Source organism: Cygnus olor, chromosome 11 (genome assembly GCF_009769625.2).
Source record: "Cygnus olor isolate bCygOlo1 chromosome 11, bCygOlo1.pri.v2, whole genome shotgun sequence".
Classification (NCBI taxonomy): domain Eukaryota; kingdom Metazoa; phylum Chordata; class Aves; order Anseriformes; family Anatidae; genus Cygnus; species Cygnus olor.
This window is the reverse complement of record NC_049179.1, coordinates 18,565,714-18,586,583: the sequence shown is the minus strand read 5'-3', so window position 1 is coordinate 18,586,583 and position 20,870 is coordinate 18,565,714. Positions and strand designations below refer to the sequence as shown.

At 39.9% G+C, this 20,870-nt stretch overlaps 3 protein-coding genes across 14 annotated transcripts in view; 2 read left to right on the top strand and 1 right to left on the bottom strand.

Moving 5' to 3' along the window:
* ASB7 (ankyrin repeat and SOCS box containing 7) overlaps positions 1–1,088 on the bottom strand; it is a 31,755-nt gene extending 30,667 nt beyond the window's left edge. For 2 of the 3 annotated variants that reach the window (XM_040569717.1, XM_040569719.1), the window contains exon 1: positions 993–1,088. The gene's annotated coding sequence lies outside the window, so the exon portion shown is untranslated. Of the gene's footprint in view, positions 1–113; positions 200–992 lie in introns of those variants that run through there. The other variant, XM_040569721.1, reaches the window with a different exon arrangement.
* Positions 9–19,777, top strand: LINS1 (lines homolog 1). 8 transcript variants are annotated; one of them, XR_005823260.1, is made up of 8 exons: positions 1,676–2,642; positions 4,943–5,483; positions 5,581–5,670; positions 6,460–6,601; positions 6,869–7,459; positions 10,707–10,887; positions 12,103–13,198; positions 19,734–19,777. XR_005823260.1 is itself a non-coding variant. In XM_040569708.1 (8 exons), the coding sequence occupies exons 3-8, from the start codon at positions 5,079–5,081 to the stop codon at positions 13,001–13,003; spliced, it is 2,310 nt and encodes a 769-aa protein (XP_040425642.1). In that variant the 5' UTR covers positions 1,676–1,914; positions 2,094–2,642; positions 4,943–5,078; the 3' UTR covers positions 13,004–13,821. The 8 variants fall into 8 exon arrangements, 5 of the variants coding, with proteins under 5 accessions (XP_040425643.1, XP_040425642.1, XP_040425641.1 ...); XR_005823261.1 differs by lacking the exons at positions 12,103–13,198; positions 19,734–19,777 and adding exons at positions 8,141–8,274; positions 8,379–8,492 and having other exon boundaries at positions 10,707–10,775; XM_040569708.1 differs by lacking the exon at positions 19,734–19,777 and having other exon boundaries at positions 1,676–1,914; positions 2,094–2,642; positions 12,103–13,821.
* Positions 13,953–20,870, top strand: part of CERS3 (ceramide synthase 3) — a 54,093-nt gene continuing 47,175 nt past the window's right edge. Inside the window, exons 1-3 of one of the 3 annotated variants that reach the window (XM_040569713.1) lie at positions 16,378–16,475; positions 17,181–17,266; positions 19,734–19,792. The gene's annotated coding sequence lies outside the window, so the exon portion shown is untranslated. Of the gene's footprint in view, positions 14,092–16,377; positions 16,476–17,180; positions 17,267–19,733; positions 19,819–20,870 lie in introns of those variants that run through there. The other 2 variants (XM_040569714.1, XM_040569712.1) reach the window with 2 other exon arrangements.

Here is a 20,870-nt window from a genome sequence, read left to right as displayed (position 1 = left end):
ATGAATAAAAGTCGAGCTGAGCCAGGCAATGACAGGAGAGGGACTGAGACCAAGGCAACACCGGGTTGAAACAGGAAGAGCTTGCAAGGATTAGGAAGGAACGGGTGCGTTACCGGGGTCGGGACTGCAGTTTGGGGAGAAGGAAGGGGCTGTGGGGGGGGGACCGGGGGGGGCTGCGGGACCCCAAGTGCCCGGCAGGGTCTGGGGCAGGAAGATGCTGGTGGAGGGGGTCCGGGGGGTGTCCGAGGGGGAGTGTCTGGGAAGGGGGTGTTCAAGGGGGAATATCTGGGAAGGGGTGTTGGGAAGGGGGGTCCCCGGGAAGGGGGGATGTTTGGGAACGGGGAGTCCCTGGAAAGCGGGGTGCTCAGGAAGGGGGGGTCCCTAGAAAGGAGGGGAGCCGGGAAAGGGGGGGGACCCCAGGAAAGGGGGTATTTTGGGGGGTGAGGGATCCGGGAAGAGGGGTCCTCGAGAGGGGGGAATCCAGGACGGCTGAGTGTTCGAGGGTGGGATCCTCCGGGAAGGGGGATGGGTCCCTGGGACGGGGGGGGGGGGGGGGGGGTCTGGAAAAAGGGGTATTCGGGGGGGTCCCGGAGGGGGGATCCCCAGAAAGGGGGGGGGGTCCTCAGGAAAGGGGGGTGGTCCCAGGAAGGGGGGAATCCGGGACGAGAGAGGGTCCGGGACGGGGTGTCCCTGGGGAGGAGGGGGTCCGGGAAGAGGGTACCCAGAAAGGGGGGGGGGGGGGTGGGTGTGCCCGGCAGCCTGCCCCCCCCTCAACCCCCCCAGCCACAGGGCCCCGCCGGCGCTGCCCAGCACCCCCGGGGCGCAGCGGAGCGGAGCAGGCCCCACCGCCCCCCCCCCCCCGGAGGTGTCGGCGCCCCCCACACGGCCCAGGAGGGCCCCGGGGGTGGGAGAAAAGGCCCGGGACGAGGCGGGGGGAGGGGGGGGGGGGGGAAGAAGGGGGCGGCCGGGACGCCGCCGCCCGCGGCCGTTACCTGCCTGCCGCCGCCGAGGCGGGCACCCGGCGAGCTCCGTGAGGCGGCGGCCCTGAGGGGAGGGGGGGGGAGCGGCGGGGCGGGGGGGGGGCCGGGGGAGGCGGCGGGGCCGGGGCCGGCCGCGGGCGGGGGCCGAGCGGAGCGGGGCTACTGCGCGCCGGGGTCAGCGGGCTGGGACTGACCCCCGGCTCCGCCAATCGGGAGGCGCCGCGCTGGGCCCGCCCCCGGCCGCCGCGTTTGATTGGTTGTCCGGCTGACGGCGGCTCCGCCCCCCTTTCCCCCTCCCTCCTCTCGGCTCCGCCCCCCTTGCCGTAAAGGCGCCCGTGGGAGGGGGGGAGGCGGGAGGGCTTTGCGACAAGGGGAGGGGAGGGAGGAGGTGGGCGGCCGTGGACGTTCGGGCGTTTTGGAAGAGGAGGTTTGGGCCTTCCCGCGACCCGTCCGAAGGGGAGGGGGGGCGGGTGAGTCGCGGCGGTTGCCTGGCAACGGTTGCCTAGCAGCGGGGCGGGGCGGGAACCCCCGTGTGCGGGGCGGCTCGGGGGTGACTAAGCGGGGCCGCGGGCTTCCGGGGGGGGGTGGGGGGGGGGGGAAGGAGCGAGGGGGCGGGGCTTGCGTGGTGGGCGGGGCTTGGGGGCGGGGCTTGGGTGAGGGGCTGGGGGGGGCGGGGGCTGAGGGGGGCTGAGGCGGGGGGGGTGAGGGCGGGGGGGGGGGGCAGCGGCTGTTGGCGGCGTCTGTGAGGAAATTAAATTATTTAGAGGGGGTTGTGGCGTTCCTGCGTTAAGACGGAGGTTGTTTCAGGGGAGGTGAGCCTGCAGAGTGAGGCACGTGGAGCTCAGAGTGTTTTTTCTGCTGTAGGGTTCAGCCGTTGGATTCAGAGTCATCACCTGTCGTTTTATTTTTGCTGATTTGGTGTAATTTTATGAAGGTAGTTGGGTCTCCTTCTTCCCAGTTGATACTTACACAATTAATGTATAACATATATAACATGTATATGCATATACATATATACATAACAGGTATACGTATATATGTATAGCATATATATCAGGTGAGGATTACCACAGGATTTGACAAGGGTTGTCTCTAACCGTGCCTTTCCCTCAGCCCCTCAGTAATCGTGTGACATCGCCAGCTGCTTGTTCGTTAAAAAACTCCAAACAGGTAAAAAGTGACGCATCGAGTAGTCTGGCCAGATCAATATTTTCTATGGTTGTGTGCTAAATCAGGTATCCCTCCCTGGAGAAACATGCATATTTTATAACTCTGTTTTAGGGCACGCTGGCAGCATTTGCAACCACTTAAACTTTGCTCGTTTGGGTTTTGAAGGGCCTTAAACCTTGCAGGCTTCAGCTGCCGTCGGGGCTTTCATCTCTGGTGCTTCAATGCGTTTTCTATCAAGCTGCTTCTGGCATTCCTGTGCTTGCAGCTCCACATGACTTTGTTTATGATTTCAAAGCCTAGCTGAAGTGGTCGTGAATATAATAGATAGCAAAGTGGTTTTTTTCTCTATAGTTTTCCTGTCTTTTGCCTGATTTGTCTATACGTGAGGTCTTTAGAACCATTTCCTAATGTTTATGCAAGAGACTGGCACTGTGGGGCCGCGTCTTAATTGGTTTTTAGATGCCGTCTAAATAACAGGAATAAATAATACAAGTAAGGGTTGGGGTTTGTCGTTTTCTTTTTTATGGCTACAATAGCTCTTTGCTCTTCAGTGCTGAGCTCTCCACCGTGCTTTCTTACTATGTCAGAACCAAATCTAGTCACTGCCTGACGTTTTCTCCCTCTTTAAAATAAATTTCTGCAAAATAACCCCCCTCGCATAGCATTTCTTTTAATGACTTCTGTTAGTGAAGTGTTGTGTTGTGTGAGAGAGGCGTACTTTAGATGTTTTTGTAAAGTGCTCTGCAAATTAATGGTATTCGTATTAATGAATGTTATGGTAGGATCAATGAAAGCACAGCCAATATCATGTGGCGAAGGTAAAATTTCACAGTGCACGTCCTAGCAAAGTTCTAAGTCTCTCTCGCCTTTAACAGCCTTGCAGTATTTTACGAATTTGTGCACGAGAGATTTGTTCATTTACCACGAAGGATGGTAATTCAATTGGACACAGAAGTAAATGTGTTGAGATAATTTTACTTTATTAGATGTTCGTTTAGGAAGAAATAAAATTCAAAGATAGGAACAATAGCTATATAAAATATTCAGAGTGGTTTCTGAAGAAATTGTATGAGGTTTCACGCCATAAATTTCTATCTTGAGTAGAATTCCAAGTAGATTCTGCAGATGAAGGAGTTTGTATGAAGTATGAGGTCTGCTCTTAAAATCTAAAATGTGGAATATGGGAAAGGATGGGGAAAGGGTTCTTAGGTCTGCTGTGGATTAGGTGAGGGACACTTTGGAGCTGTCCGGACAGCCGTTGCTGAATATCTCTTCCAAAATACCCCACCAGAGGGAACTGCAGATGACTCCCTGCAATGCAGGCATCTGGTTATTTTCAAATTTTAGGTTCTTTTGAATCTACAGGAAGGGAAATACTGCTGATTGTGGCAGTAGTTAGCAGGCTGGGTCTACCCAGTCCTGGTCTACCACTACTTTGTAGCTTTGGGAAGTCATTTCCTCAATGCGTACTTCAGCTGTAGTTTAAAAAAAAAAGATCAGAGTCACTTTGTACAAACCAAGGTGTAATTGTCAATGATTAGTAATTCTAAAAACCTACAAAGATTAGAACTTAGAAAAATAATCACCCTTAGAATACTGAATCTTGTAGTTTCAATGTTTTCTAATATTCTCCTAAAAAACACTAACTTATTTTTGGTGTGATGATAATTGGTGGTATAATTGAAAACATAGATGAGGAGATCTTTCCAGTCTTTATCAGTTAAGAGGCTGAGCTGTTTTTTTCCATTGGTGAGAAACGGGAAGCATAACATTCAAGTAAAAGCCAGCTAGAGACAGGTGGCTTTCAGCAGCCTACCTGGCTGACTGTGCCAGATTTAGAGAGGGAGTCCCAAAAGCAAATTCCAATAAAGAAAATAAATCCCTCTCCTGAATTCACAGTAGATAAAAGGTAATGAGTTTCTTTTATTAAAGGGGCTCTGGTTAGATAACGTGTTAAAACTGATACAGACTAATATAACTCAATATAAATGAAAAAGAAACCCTGGTATTCTTAAGTATATGCGTTTTGTTTTCTGGGGAGATCTGATACCTGCCTAGCTGCTTCCATAATGACTAGAAATTTGCGGATGCTTAGCTGCGCACGCTTTGAAGAGGGATTTGAATTCTTAATAGCTTTTCTTTTAAAACTGTACTGAATGTTCCAGTGTAGTGATTGAAAGAACGTTCCATTGACTTTGTGATAAAGATTTTTTAAAAATCTTTTCTGAGTGTGGTTAAATACGTTTATTGGCTCCCGAGGCCTTTTACACTTTAAGTAATTTTTTGTTTTGAACTTTTCAATCACTGCGCCCTTGAGACCAGTCTTCCAGTCAAAGGATCAACCTCTCTGGTCGATCCTTTGCATTATCTAAAACCTGTTTTGGTTTACAAGATTTATGTGCTCAGAATAAGAATTCTGCACATCTAGAGGTAAATGTATTCTTTGGTCCTCCTTATGAAATTAGGAGCCTGGTTCTCCCCCGCTGTATATTCACACTACTTACCTTGAGCGTATGTGCAACAGAATAGAAGACTTGTGCTTTGGTTTACGTATTTTTTGATAGACATTGTCCTGTCCAGCCTTAGTGGAGAAATAAACATTGCCAGTTCAGGTGAAAAATCTCAGCTGAAACTTCATGCCTGTTCTTGGAGCAATCTGTCACAAAGCAAGTGAGGTTTTGGTAGATCTAGCAATGTAAAGGTAGAAAGATTTGAGTGAAGTTCACATATCTTTCAGAAGTTTCTTTATGGCTACCTATTAAGTTCAGTAATAGAAAAATCTTTATTTCTAGGTAACTCAGAAGAGAAACGCCTAATAGCGTGTCAGTTTCTCTTACTGGATAAGAATAACTTCAAAGCTGATTTGCAGTGACGAGAAATAATCAGTGAAGACGTACGACGTTCCCCAAAATACTGAATGTTCTCATAATGAAGATGTCTTTGCTACAGCAGATGTATAAGGACGTACTGGCAGGCATTCCATTAGCAAAGGAAAACTGTTATTATGCCTCTTTTCTTACTCTGTGTATTGAGCAGTCACTAGAAGGAGATGAATCGTGTGATCGAATGCGTCTACCATCTATTGAGGGTGGTATTAGGAGCCATCAGGATGCTATGTCAGACACTGCTGGCCCTACAGCAGATGATGTATCGCATGACTTAGCAAATATGAACTTCTCATCCTGTCCACGAGAAGTGATGCTGCTTCAGTTAACCTTGATCAAAATGCTGGTTGATAAAGCAGAGTCCCAGGAAACTGAATTCAGTACAAGACAGAAGTACTGTGAAATCCTCGTCCTTCTTCTGAAGGAGCCAAAAATCAGTTCAAAATTGGTAAGCTTCTATAAACTTTTGAAAGATTTTTGCAAAAGGGGGGAAAAGGAATATTACTTAGATACTGTTTTTTGTTTGTTTTTTTTTACATCTGCAGATTTGTCTGCTCAGTAGTTGTGATCAGCTATTATCTCACATGGCTTCAAAAAGTTTAGCGTCTCTTGTGTATTTCCAGATGAAGGAAGAGGTGAGTATCATATAACTTCTCCCAGCTTAGAAAATGACTTTGTGAATACATCCCTTCAAGTTGTGAATACATCCCTTCAAGTTGTTCCATTTACTCTAGAGCTAACTGATTCCCGGAAGACACAGAAAAATCTGGAATTTCATGAAACTATTTTAGCATAAAATATGTCTAAGTCACAAGAAGTACTCTCTTTAAGCTTGCAATGTAGGTATTTCCAAAAAACAATAAACTACACTATCAATATGTTTACAGTTAGTTGAGGTTTGTTGTGTGATACAGTAGGTAAAGATAAGTAATGACCTACTGAAAGTTAATCAAATACATTTCTGTATTTTCTTGTTTAATATTTCAATGATTTTTTTTCCTACTGTGTATTTGCTGAGTAAATATTATAGCCTCCATAGTATCATACCTGAACATATATTTCTCTCAGAAACACATTTGTAGTATCTTGCAGAGTTCACTGAGACTGGGAATTATGAATTCAGATATGGTCTGTCTACAGTATTATCTGATTCGGGGCAGGTTACATAACATTGAGGTTTGGTTTTCCCTTTCTTGAAAATAGAGCTAATTGCTATTGCATGCATGACTTCATATTTATAAATACAGGTCTACATACGTAAAAGGCACTAGATGGATGTATTGTTTTTACCTGTGATTTTTCTACGTCTTAGTTTGCGTCTTATTAATTACATTTAATTACAATTTTGAATCATTGTATAATGTTTTAATTTAATTTGTATAGTAACTGTAGAGCATACAAGCTTTTTAATCTCGTTTCCATAGAACGCATTGAATGTCACCTGGCTCACCCATAGTTTGAAGACTCTCTTGGAATTCCCTATGTGTACCCAGGTAGCAGAATGTCTGTGGACTCTTACAGCTATTATCAAAGACATACTGAAAGATGAAACTTTACCCAAAGCAGGTACTGTAGCAATTTCATTATAGTATCAATACACGAGTGCCCACTAGGGGGAGGAATATTACTTGTAATCTCATCTAGAGCAGCTTGTCTGTACAATACCTATTTTTCTTTGCTGCAAAGAGAGGGAGAAAGTGCAATTAAAAATGTAGTGGTTTTAACATGCTTAAAAGCTGAGAGTAGTTCCAATCACTTGTTTTCTGTTTATCTGATGATTTAGCTGACTGTTATCCTGGAACACCAACTCTAACATTCTTCTTGTTGCTATAGGTATTTTGAAGAAGTTGTTGTCTCCTCTTGATGATGTACTTGAAGGATTTTATAATTCCATTCTGCTCCATCATTTTGACAGTCATCTCTATACTTCACCTTATTCTGAAGCTGCAAATAATTTGATAAGTTTTACAGATCTGCTTGAAGCACTTCTGGCTTCCAGAATTGAATTGGAGCTACCACTGAAATGCCAGAGAGTATTGTTTCTGAAAGTTTCTTATGTCCTGAACATCATTAGCTCATCGACTCACTATTTCATCAAGAAGAAGTTCATTATGGTCCTTAAAAAATGTGTCCTTTGTAAATCTGGAGAAGATACTGTACGTGGATCACGGTTCTTACAAAACCCATATTTCTATGAGGACATGCTTGCTCTGAGTAATGCTGTTCTGCAAGTTGTGAATGTGACTTGGCTTAATCAAATCCCACTCGGTGAAAAGGCCAGCTACTTTGGAAGTAGTGAAGCTCTGCCTGGAGATAACACCCAAAGTGGTTCTGACCAAACTGTTCTCAGAGCCATAAGTCTGGTTGTGCTTAAAGCATTGGAGTTCAAGTTTCAGAACTCTGCTACAGAAGCTGAAATCAAAGGTAACAATCTCTTGGTTTCGTTCATTAAGCAGCAGTAGTTTTAAAGCTTTTAAATATGAAGTCACAGCTCATTAAGGCTGTAAATAAATTCATCCGAATTAGTAGTGGTAGAAGGGAGGAAGGAAAAAAACATACGGAAAACCTGCCAGAACTGTCGCTGCATTCTGCCTAAGTTAATTGTCTCCTTACGTTTTATCCTATCCTTAGCCCTGGAATATGGGTGGGTTGCAACAGCTGTATTTGGGATTGAAAGCGCTTTCTGTTAAGAACGTATGTTAATATTTGAAATAGTTGAGCCAGCTTGAGAACACCAGGCTCTTCTCCAGGTGGAAGAGAAGAGAGCCCATAGCGCTAGCATCTACTCTGTACGGGATGGAGAACTGAAAGGAAGGACAGGCAACTCTCTCCTGATTTCTAACATGGAGCTACACCTGCACTTAACTTGGTTGAAGGTACTGGCATTGCTGTCAGACAAGTAATGTAATGGGGCAGAAAACAGCGGTGGTAGCAAAAGTAAAAATAATGAAGCTGTAAAGTAGAAGATAGGGAAATGATGGGAGCTGACAGCATGTGGTGGCGGTATTTTTCACTCTGACTTACAGGTCTAGTCCTTTGAATTAGTAGGTGCTAGGCATACTTTTCATACCTGCTCAGCTTGAGTGTGTTTGTTCCACTGAATAGATGAATTAGATTAGTAGAAGAGCAGATCAGTCTCTTGCGCTAGGGCTACGCCACAAGGCAGACAGTGGGATGGCGGAGGAATGCTGTGTTATTTGCGTTCCTGACAGGAGAGGACGCGGTGCTGCATCTCACCGGTGAGTAGTCTCTTTGTATGCTCTAAGGGAGTGGTGGGGTGAGACTTCTTGCCTGTGAGATGCTCTTGGAATCCAGTCTTCCCACTCGCCTTTTTACCTCTCAGAGGCACATGGTGCACATCTTGTGATGCTAAGCTGTGTGAACGTGGATGTGCAAATCCTGTGATCAAAGAAGCTTGCTGTCCCTGGAGTACAGACTTCAAAGCAAAAATGGACAGGTGGTTCTGAAACTGTTTTTTAGCCAAATTCAAGTGAGAATGGGTGTTCCTTATTGTCAGTCAACTGTTGACGTGGCAAAATTCAAAACTATTTAGTCTATTTATAGAAGGATAGATTTTTTTACATCATTTTGCATTTATTGAGGCACTTTAACAGTTCGAGATATAAATGTTATTTTATTTTGTTTGCTACAGAGTGTAGAAATATAAAAAGTCCTAATTCATCTGTGCAAAAGAGCTGCAGAATTTTGCAAGAGAGCTTCTGGCACTTTTTCCATATTTTTGGGAGATGTCATGTTTGTGATGCCACTTGTACTGTTAGGATTTTGAAGTATTTTCAGAGAATATCTTACTTAAAGTCCACCTCCAGAAAAAGTTCTGAGACTGTCTAAGAACAAGTGAATAGAATAAATGTAGGCTAAATCTGTCTGTCTCTGTGGATAATTCCGTCTCAAAGAAAATAATGTTTCTTTTCCAGATTCATGCCACAAAAATGAGTTGTTTAATTAGATTCAAATACCACAGCTGTCATGAGGAATTTCAAGTTGAAAGGAACGGTGCTTCTATTTGAGTGATGTTAAATGAAGTGGTTAAAGCAAGCACCAAAGTGCTTTAATATGCTAACTTCCCTTCCGGGAAGCTGGTTGATCCTATCTTTTTTTTTTTATTAATATGAATTACAGTGGCTTGACTTTAATTCATGTCAATTTTGAGAGTAATTTCCAGATAGCTTTGATTTATATGGAAGAATTTCAGTCTGAATAGTAACTATTAAAAACCAAGATAATTTGCTGTTTTTAATTTTTTTTTTCTAAGAGGAAAAGCAAATCTTAAAGTCAAATATTAAGGAAAAACATATAATGATGGTTTTGTAAGTAAAATTGATTCTCATGTTGCAGGAAATCTTCCAAGAGCAGTAATCACTGTTTGCATAAATGATGCAACTGTGCTCTTCAAGCCATGGTGTACGTCCAGTAGCATTAGAGTTCTTACTTAAGGAATACCTTTGGGGTAAAGATGTGTTGCTTTTCGTTGGTTTTCTAAATGTTGAATATGCTGCATTACATGAAAAACTGGTACCTAAGTTCAGACATAAAGAATCTTTTTATAGTTTGTCGTTAGCATTGAAGAGGTTTCTTCTCCTAAGGCAGAGGGAGTCTGTCTCAGTCATAGGAATACAAAGGTATTTTTATGAGTAAGCTACTGCGCTGAAATGGCTTTAATTTTGAGGTGATTTTCCCATTCAGGAGTGCAGAAGGAAGGGAAAAATGAAGACTTGCAGGAAAAACACTGCTTACATTCCTTTAGAAAGTTTGGTGAATTTAGCGTAAAATCCTTGCTGGAAGTACCATCTCATGAATGTACCTTTATCCCAAGTCCATATGTACTTGAAAATGTGCCTCACCCATGAAGAATTTATTTTATAAAAAATTGTTTTGACTATGGTGGTACTACAAGCATATTGCTTTGCTTTATTGTAGAGATAACAATTTATTCTCATCAACTGTAAATCACTGCAGCAAATTTCTACACAGTGGAACTTTCACGCAGTGTGGGTTTTAGCTTCAGCCCTATTAAAACATTAAAACAGCATTGTTCTTTGATGAGGGAAGAAAGTGCTCATACTGGATTGTTCCATCTGTGGAATTGACTGATTACAATTCACATTTCTTTAGTTTGTGGTATACCCCTGGAGCTGTACAGGTATATCAAAATTTTTGTAGGCTTTGTGATACATGCAAATCTGTGGAAGTGAATTCTGTTCATTAGTCTGCAAGCTCAGGTGTAAGAGGATTCACCTTGTTATATGCAAGAGTTTATAGGTCCCCTAGAAGGATGTTGTTTATGAGTGAGTCATGTCCTTAAGTTTTATCTGACTTGCGCAGGGGGAGTGAGGAAGAGTCTTGTACGTAATGAGTAAATTCATTTTCTGCAGGTTACTTATAACTGTTATCATTGGCATCTGAACATTGGTGGTTTTAGATTAAAAGAATTTAAGGTTAGAAAAGTGCTTGTGGTTTTCTGAAAAATATTTCTAGATTTATTTAGTACCATGAAGCAAGAACTAATCTATAAAATTTCATACTGTGTTAAATCAGTTGAGCTTAGAAATGGTAAATGCATTCAGTGTTTTGCACTGTTAATTTCAAAAAATATGTATGTTGTTTTAGTAACAGAGTAAATAAATATCATGTTTTTAATATTATTTTCCAGAAATCTTTCAGAGTTCCATGTCCCAGCTGTTGACATTCTGGAGGAGTCATATGAAGTGTTCCCCACAATCCCACCCAGTTGTACATCACTGTGAATGGCTCTCCTTGGTTTTCATAGAGCAAGATGATGATATGTGGGAAGCTGCTAAAGCTTTATTACTCAGTTACTTAAAATTTGATAGGTTAGTATGTATTTTATTTATCAGAAATATGAATAATAATGATTTAATGAGGTTATTATAATATACATAACATTTCCATTGATTAGTTTTGTATAAAGGAGAAATATTTTTAATAGTAAAGTTAGGACTATGTACTAATGTATGGTGTAAGAGCTGTTAACTTTTTGGATAATTTAATTAAGCGTCTTTTGGCTTGAAGTGAGGGAGTTGTGCAACTAATTCCTATTAAATACTTTAGCGCTTAGAACTGTAATTGAGAATAATTGACTTCACAATCTAAATAGTGGTTAGATATAGATAAAAGGCAAGACTTTTCTTTCAACACTGAGTTTGTGAAGAACGTGATATTGTAATTAAGCTTCAAGAATTTAGGGACGTCTGGGAAGGTAGTGCTCTCATGTTTGGACCCATGTTAATTCTAGCTATTTGGTAAATGCTACAATTACTAATATCAGAAACATACTAATATCAGAAATGTTCTTTATAAATTTGTCCTGGACATTCACTACTTTATTGTTGTTAACCATGCGGGATATTATCCTAATTTATAAAATGTCTTTCAAACTTCTAACGTGAAGATATTGGGAGTAGTATCATATATACATACAGTTCTTTTTAGGCGCTTCAATAAAAGCCCACCTTTTCCCAATGTAGGCTGTGTTCAGGTTTACAAAAATATTAAAGTAAGAGTTCATGTATTAGAAGTAACCTTGTTTCTTCCAGAATGCATCCTAAGGAGAAGTACAGTTTAAGAAAGCCTTCTGAAAGTGCTTTGGCTTCCTAAACTGTCTGATCTCCCACCTGCCTGTGTTCATTCTCTAGTAGCAAAACTTTGTTTTTCCTAGTGTTTATTTTTTGACAAAATCTGAGTCTGGTGGGTTATTGGATTTCAAAGTATTACATACTGTAGATGGGAACAAATTTCAGTTCTGTCTTGCGTAGAAAGCTCATCTAACAAAACAAATTACCTTGTTGGGATTCCAGTAGGTGCTTTTCTGCTCATATTTTATTTTTTAGACAATTCCATTTATATAAAATGTTTACCTGGAAATCTATCACTATGACACATTTAATTGCAACAGGATCTAATGTATGTGCATTTAGTATCTGTGTCAGAGAACATCAAAAAATATCAAGAACGCAATTTTCTGCACATATCTGTTCTTAACTGTAAACTTACATTGAATTTAATCCATTTCACAAACTACTTTTCAGGTTACGGCGTGATGCTGCTGATAACTTAAGCCAAAAAGAGGAGGAAAGCTGGAACTTCCTTACGCATGCAAGTGGCTATAATCCTCACTGTATATTTTTATTTTTTCTAGAAAAAATTGCATTTGATTCCACAGTGCTGCTAGATTTTTTGATTTCATCAGAAACTTGCTTTTTGGAGTACTTGGTAAGGTACTTAAAACTTCTTAGAGAAGACTGGCATCAGTTTGTAAATGTCTGTAACTATTTTGATACCAAGCATGGCACTTCTCAACCAGTTTCTTCTATCAAGCCTCCACATCAAGAAAAACAAAGCTGCATGAGCGATGTGAATTTGCAAAATGCTCCTTGTGAACCAGAACCACAGACTCTGATACCTTTAACTTCTTCTCACAATTGCTTAGTGTTTACCACAGAGCAAGGCGATAATGAAGTTGCAGAGTCTAACCAGTCTAAGTCATTGCTATGCAACGATAGTAAGTCTCTGCTGGGTTCTCTTCAAAGCCTTGTTAATTATGACAGCTCAGAAGATTCTGAATTAGAATCAGTTGGAAAAGAGTGTTTGGTAAACACAAAGCAGATGCCTTTAAATAATGAGCATGAGACAATGATAAGGGAAACTGTTTGCAGCTACACAGACGATAAACAGAATAAACTCAAGTCTCAAGTGTTGCCTCTGAAACAAAAGGGATGTAATACCTCATCCAGTTTGGCTTGTATAGTGCCCTCAGATAACATCGTTCCCCTAAAAATAATGCTTTATAAATCAACAAAGTGTTTGGAAGAACTGCAAAATGCTATTTCTAGGTTGCAGAGAAGAAATCTTTTCCCATATAATCCATCTGCGTTGTTGAGACTACTGAGTCATGTTGAGAAGATCAGTAAGAGCATAAATTCACAATAAGTCAAAGATCTGGCGATTTCTAACTCATACATTAGAGAATATTTCCATGAGATGAATGACTTCTAAGCTCATGCCTTTTGCACCTGTCAGTGTATTTAAACTGAAACAGGATAGACATGTTTTTGGTTGACACCTTAAAAAATCTGCTTGGTGACGTTATCCATTCATTACCTTAGGGTCCCAGGCATATTCATGGTATGTATGTCTGTAGTGTATATAAAGATTAATTGCTAGCTATCCATAGTTTGATAATAAACGTCTAATCTGAAAGCATATCAACAATATTTAAAGTATTGTCAATTATACTTAATGTCATTCTAATGATTTACAGACTCCGATGAAGTGTTAATGCAACACTTAACTGCTTAGAGATTGAGCTAAATAAAATATTGTAGCTGGGGACAATTTTAGAGTTTATACTGTGTGTTCTGAATCAGTGCTCTGCTCTAAATGGACATGCTGGGGTAATAGCACAATCCCAATAATCCATGCCTCTCTTTTCTTGGTTGAAGTGCTCAAGTAATGTCTAGGATTTACTGTTTGCCTGATCTGATCAGTAGCGTTACTATCTCACTAAAAGTTGTATTTAGTTTTTCTTAATATTTCATGGTATGTTGCCTATTTATGGAACATTTTAGTGGAGCATTACATTTAAAAATCAAACTTAGATAATGCAGAAGTTGCATTGCTGAAATTCCAAAAGAAATCCTTACTTCCATTACACATTTTATCTAAGTATAGAATATATTTACGAAGTAGAGAACTAGAAATTAAATATCTGCAATGCAGCGAGGTGGATGTTGAACGTAAACTTTTATAGTTGCATCTGTTATTAGTTCTAATTTGAATAACCTGAAAAGTAAGTGTCTAAGACTCTGCCTAGGGAAAGTTAGTTCAGAACAGGATCTCCAAACCAGTGTGTGCACTTAACAGGAAGCCACCTAATGTTGGTACACCTAACATGCAGCTTGTAATGCTCTTATAAGGGTTAGGCAATGGGAAAATACCGATGACAGAAAGTACTATAAAATCTCAGACCTCATCAGAACTGAAAGAAACGGTTTTCCTCTTAGGATCTTCTCTTGAAGGTAAGTGCTCTACTCTGGTTTAGAACCAGGTAAGTTGTCTCTTCCCCTTAAAATAGCTGTTTAGTGTAAAATAATATAGATACTGAGTTAAAACAACCAGACTCTGGAACAGGTGACCCTGATTCCCTCAAATCTCTTTGGCCTTCTAGATTAAAGTTGAGCTCTCAGCTAGTGAATCAACGATGTGTTGGGAGGAGGAGAAGACTGGGTGAAGTTTATAGGATAACTTACCTGGAAATTACAGTGCTCTCCAGAGGTACTGAATGGTATGGGTTCTTAGACAAGAAGGTTTGAACCTTAGTCTTAGTCTTTTGGGATGACAGCTGTAATCCCTTGAAGTTATATAGGAAAGAATAAATCATGTTGGTGTGTAGTAGACAGTGTTCTGTGCCTATGCTGTGCTTTGGTTTCTTTGTGCAGATGATTTTATGCATAGGACTGGATAAGAATATCAATGAGTAGGAAAAAATGTCCATTCATGCTTATAGTCACTTTAGTTAAAACTAACCTCTGAGTTGTTTGGGGCAGAGGAATGCTTAGGTTCTTTTTACTGTCTGAACTTGGTTATGCTCTAGATACCAAGTTGCTTATTTCTGTCAGGACTAAAAAGCCTCTGGGCATGTCCAAAGATGCAGCTCTAGACAACTTGGGAACATTTCTGTTCAAACAAGGGAAGTGCCTTTGGCAAGAGAGTTGAGTAAGAGTTTCTCAAGATCACAATTTTAAATGTAGGTACTTTAGTTTCAGTGAAATCCTTTCCACTATCCCCTCTTCTTTTCTAATCTGGGCTTTGCTGACTAGTTGATTTTGCCTGAGTAACCTCATTGTTTCACTGAGCTACTTTGCAAGCTGGAAATATCTAAGTTACAACTGTATTTCTCACACACTGATAAGATAAACTGGGTGGGAAAGGCAGCGTGGGGAGACACTTTCTGTTTTTCTATGTGCTCATTTTCACCATTTTTGTCAGTGATTATTATAACTTAAAAAAAACTATTTTAAAGTAAAAGTTTAGCACAGAGGGTAGAATTTAGCAAGAAGTGTAGGATCTATAATTTTTGATTTTTGAATACAGCAGTGTTGGGTTGCAATAAAACTGCATTTAATTCTTACAGTCATGAAGTTTATTGTGTGCCCAGGTTATTACTAATGATCATTCCCACATGTTTTACTTCTCAGAAAGCCATTGTTTTAATTCACAGAATGTTTTGATGGCAAAAGTGGGTAAATCTGTTTTTTATCTGCCAACTAGCTACCTCAATGTTTTATACTTTTTACCTTGATATTTTACCATTAACAAACTGTAGGTCATGAGATGAAGTAAAAACTGATGATGGTTAACTTTTTTTTTTTTTTTTTGTTATTCCACACAAAATGAGTGTGAACAGTGCAGGCAGTTGGTAGTTCTGTGGCTATGTGAGAAAGTCTAGTACAAAGACAACACCTTTATAAATGAGCTTGTATTTTAGTCATTTGAGTATGTGGGGTTTGGTTTTGGTTTGGTTTCTTTTTTTTTTTCTTGAGTCTTTACTATCCAAAGATTTTAGGCTAGAGCAAATTAACTCAGCTACAGAACCTATTACCGGTGTTAAATTAGAACTTCTGAACTAGGTCAGTTATACTATTATTAGGAGGATAAAATGCCTTACATTTGGCTGTTAATACCTAACAACTTTCTGCTATTACTGGACACAGAACAGATCAGATGACCCATCTGGAGATGGTTGTCTGTCTGAGGACTTAACCTGAGAAATGTCCACAGTCTCCATTTATGTTTTGAGTTTTCCTCCCACATGAATAGAATAAAGTATGCTTTAATGAAGTAAACAGCACTAGAATTTGCTTACAGGATGTACTTCTTTTTTTTTTTTTTAAAGAATAGTCTTAAACTTGGATATTTGTGGATCTTGGTTGCAATCACAGCTAAATCCAGGTGGTTCCTTGCTTGCAGTTCTGTAGACTGGTTTTCCTCCAATATTTATGACTGCTGTACCTTCTAGTGTTAACACTTGTAATACATGTTTTAATCCTGCAATACAGGAACAAAAACCAACCTTGAGAATTTCTATATTTACAATACTCTTGTAAAGCTGGGAATAAGGAGCCATGGTTTTTCCCTAGTTTATCACTGCAGGATAAAGTGTTTGTACTTCTTCCAGATTCAGTCTAGGATGGTGTGTGAAGCCAGTACCAGGTATTAATCATAGCCTGTTAGTATCAGGGAGAGTGAAAATACTATGGTCATTACAGGTTTTTTTTTTTTGTTTTTACTGAAGGAATTGTCCAAATGAATTTGTAGATTCTTTTTGTGCTTCATACAAGTCTCAGGCTGCCTGGCTCACTCTGAAGTCCTGTTAGAAGCCAACTGTGTGTGTCAGTGGATCGTAAGCAGCCCTTTACTGTCACTAACTAGCTCAACAGCAGGCATGGACCTGGCCTTGTCTGGGTAACAGCTCAGGGATTTAAGCTTTTCCAAGTCATTGTCTTTTTAAATGCTGTGTAATGGACTTTATTGCTGATTAAAGTTGGAAATGCTCTTCAGTAGACAAGCTGACTCTGTTTTACATACAGCAAGAAAGGAATATAAGGTTATATTCTGTGGTAGAAAGCTTTTGTGGAGAGTTACAGTGTCCTTAGTCATTCCTACTTACCTGTGTGTGGCAAAACATATTTTTTGTCAGTCAGCAGTGGCCTTCCAGCTGGGAGACTTGAAAAAAAGTAGCATACACAACCTGAAAGGTGACTGTGCTGCTGAATACTGGCCTCCTTAAAAGGTGGAAGGGAAAATTTTGCATATCCCGAAACTGTGTCAGGAGTTCTGTCCAAGAATCTGCCTCATCTTATTCTGAGGCTAGAGAGAGTTGAAACCTGAAAGATTTTCTGTGGAGCTTCAAAGAGCTTCCAAGTGTCCATGGCTACTTTGAAGGAAGTAATAACTGCATAGAAACCAGTGGGCAAGATTATGAAGCCTATTTTGCAGACTTGTCATCAAATGACAATCTGGTGTGCTTCGTTCAATATTCACAGTTAGGTAGAGACCAATTATGCAGAAAATGTAAAACTCTTAATCTTTTTTAAAATCTCTTCAGGGAAGAATCTAGTACTTGGTCATCTTCAGCAGAACATTGGTCCCGTTAAAGGAGTGTTTCTTCACCTAAGCTAAAAACATCAGCCAGTATGATACCAGTGTTTTCTGTAATTCTCAGTCATGAGCAGATGCAGAGGAGGGATATCCTACTGACTATGAGACATCAAAGGGATTGCCTTTCTTTTGCACCAAGCATATGCTTGTATTTTGTACTTGTTTTCTCTGTGGATAGATAAGGATTGATGCTCTAAGTCTTCTCTTAATGTAATCAAACAACATTTGCAGTGTTGTCTTATGTGCAAGTGTTACAAATTGCTGAGGTTTATTTTCATACAGTCGTTAAACCAGTGCTTCCAGGTCCGTGGATCAACAAGGTTTCTCTATTTTAATCCTATATTATTTAGACTGTTGGAAATTAATTAAAAACTCTTCCCTGAACGAATTGGTTGTACTGATCCTTAAATCCATACTGTTACAGCCAGAGTATATTGTGTCTTCGTTTCTGGCATCTTAAGATAGTAATAGCACATGTGAGTATTATTTGAGAAATTAGTAGTTCTCTATTTGGAGAGGAAAGTGTGTACTATAGAAGTCAAACCTTTGCTACAGTTCTTTTTGTTAAGATTTTGAGTAGCAGATGTAAGTTTTAACACACTTCTTACTATAAATGTAAGCAACTGAAGTTACATTTTTCTACTTTTTTCAAATGTTTTAGAGCATACTTAGTGAAAATACCGTATACAGGTATGTGGTTAGATAAGAATTTGCATTGTTTCTGGATATAGAAGGGTGAATTTGACAAATAGGGGCAAAGTGATGTTAAATCGCCGAGAAAGGATAAAACAATCTCACCAAGGATTATTTGCAAGCAAAACAAACTAAGATTTTACATAAGGGAAGTTGTCCAGACTGCAAGCAAATGCTTTGCTAAATCATACATACAGCTCTGTGCCTCTGGATATGGGAGGATTCTTAACTGTGCTCCTGGAGGCTTATCAATATGCTGTGTGTTCAGCATCTAAATGAAATACAGCCCAGAAGTTGTAACAACTTGAAAGATGGAGCATAATTGTGGTATTTATATCCCTCAATTGTTAAATGTGTGAAAGAAATTGTTTAGAAAACAGTATCCAGGTAATGCTGGTATCACTTCCTGGAGCCTCACTCTCCTTATTAAGTCACAGACTCACAAATATTCTAATTCTTAATGAAGCTCACAGGAATCAAGTTCTGAAGGAATAATTTTTTAAAAAATTAAACATTTTGAGGATTTTGGCTAGTTTATTCAAATGTGTGTATTCCTGATTTAGTCCTGCAATGACAGTTGTGTACAGTAAGTATCTATAATCTTGACACTTGCTCTATTTGCAGTCAGATATCTAGTCTTCAATTATGATGATATTATTAATTAATTAATTAGAAATGAACCTTTCCTAACTTGAAACTCCGTATGGGTTATGACTCAGATCATACCTTCCGGTAAGAAAGGTCTTAAGCAGAAAACATTTCAAGAGATCCTAAATGGATTACTTAATCTCTTTTCCGTAGGAGAAGATTGATATATTGGGAGACAATATGAACCCGTGTGAAGAAGAGGAGCTTAGTTTTTAAGCTACTGATTGCAGGATTGAGTTATGATCCTAGAATGTGTTTCTGTGACTTGAAGTGATTTCCAGATATTTGTTGATAATAAGCAGACAAACAGAAAGGATGAGAATATCAAGATCTTTACCTTCATCTTAAAAGTGTGCAAAACAACAAGCAGACAGGTTTCTGTGGTCATGAAAAGAGAATTCAGAATCCAAATTATTATTAGATCAAATAGTTGTGAATTGCATCAGTTTAAATCTAAATCTCAGGTGATAAGCTCTTGGTAATCTTAGAGCTAGCTTTGAGTACCACGCGACAGTATATAACTACCTTCCTACTTTTTCTTTGCATGTGCTTGAGACTGAGATTTGATCAACCACATTGAGATGATCGGTTAACAAAAATGACTTGGTACTAATATGCTTGGAACATTTATCTGTAGGTTCTGCAGATGATTTTTTACCTTTTTTCTATAAAAGAAAACAAACCCTTGGATTTTCCCTTACCCCCCTCCCTGCCAGCAGGTGCCATCATGTGCTACAGCTCTGATTCTAGAAGTCTAAGTTTTAATACCATCTCAAGGATTTGCTGAGATGGCTTTCTCTACTGAGAAAGTTAATGAATCCTAGATTTTTTTTATTTATGGAACTGCTTAGAAGCTCAGGTGAAAACTCACATGCATATATTAAATCACAGTGACTCCAAAGAAGTGGATTTAGTAATTTTTTTCTCGTTTTATTTTTTTCCACTGAAATCTTTACATAATTTACTCTTTCCACTGATACATGAAATAATTATTTGGGTCAAATACATGCTCCATCTAGTTATTCAATCATATGACAATTAAATATAAGCCTTACACTGCAAGTAAGGAGTAGCTACTTAGTTGTTTTTTTTTTTTCCCTCAAGAATACAAAGTTTTTTTTTGTTGTTGTTGTTATCTGGCTTTCTTTTGTTTTTGCAGCATTCAAATTAAAGATACCTGAATTAACAGTCCTGTGAAAGTGCAACAGTAATTGAAAGGTCAGTGGGCAGCTTTCATCCAGAAGGTATGGTTAGCCTGTTACTTAACGTGTAGTATCTTTAATCTTGCAGTAGAGTTCTATGTAGCTGATGAGTACTACCTAAAAAAAAAATTCCTCAAAAAAGTATGTAAAAATACTTTTTCTCAATGTATTATTTGGAGCAGCCCCAAATCTGCCCCAGTCAAACAAAAGGTGTTTTTTTTTTTTTTTTTTTCAATTTAGTGCAACAGTGAAGAAATTATGGATTGAGGCAAAAGAAAGAGGTGAAAGAGGTGTTTGTGCCAATTACCTGTTATATTACTGGCATTAGCCAAGTGATACATGAATCAGCTTGCTGTAGGCTCTCCTAATTGGCAAAGTGTTCCTAAATGTTCTGCTTGGTTCATACGAGTGGTTCAGATGTGGGAAAGCATGGAGATAATTTAAAGCAACAGCAAAGCCATAATACTACCTGCCTGAAATAATTTTTCATGTTTAATATTTCTCTGGTGCTTCAGTTTATTGAATACCACTCCCAGTTTTAGGGAAGGACTGAAGACTTGTAAAAGCTAGAAAATAAGAATACCTAAAAAAACTAAATACCTGCTATGTGAACAAAGCAAACATTTCAGCCTGAATTGCTTTGAGGGAAAGCAAATGAACTGGATCCAAATATTGCCTGGGTCACCGCTACTGCTGTCTTATGATGAAAGTTCCCATGTACTCAAAAGGACTAGTGGAAATTAAGGGCAGGAATGGGAGTGCAGGAGGAAGGAATGCTCCATTTCTGTGTGCATAGACACCACCTGTGGTTTAGGAGTCTGAGCCCTAAACTACTGAAGGCTGGAGGTAGCATCAGTTACCATATCCTGATCTTGCTCTCTTCAGTAGCTGTCAGCTTCCTTCAGAGACACTATGCTGGGTGAGGTGGAACTTGGATCCAGCTTCAGTGTGTCTGTTTTTATTGTATGGGTAGCTGTTTGCTGGCTGCAAGCAGAAAGAGAGGGCTAAAAAGAGGTTCTCTGCACATTCTAAATGTAGATGCTCTTGGCTTGTCAGTGATACTCTTTTCTTCCTTTCTGACAACGTTGAGATGT

What these genes read in the sequence shown, in the direction of transcription:
- LINS1 (XM_040569709.1), top strand. Translation starts at nt 5,079, where the DNA reads ATGAAGATGTCTTTGCTACAGCAGATGTATAAGGACGTACTGGCAGGC. An exon ending in CAAAAATCAGTTCAAAATTG is followed by an intron (nt 5,484 to 5,580) that starts GTAAGCTTCTAT and finishes TTACATCTGCAG; the next exon opens with ATTTGTCTGCTCAGTAGTTG. An exon ending in AGTTACTTAAAATTTGATAG is followed by an intron (nt 10,888 to 12,102) that starts GTTAGTATGTAT and finishes ACTACTTTTCAG; the next exon opens with GTTACGGCGTGATGCTGCTG.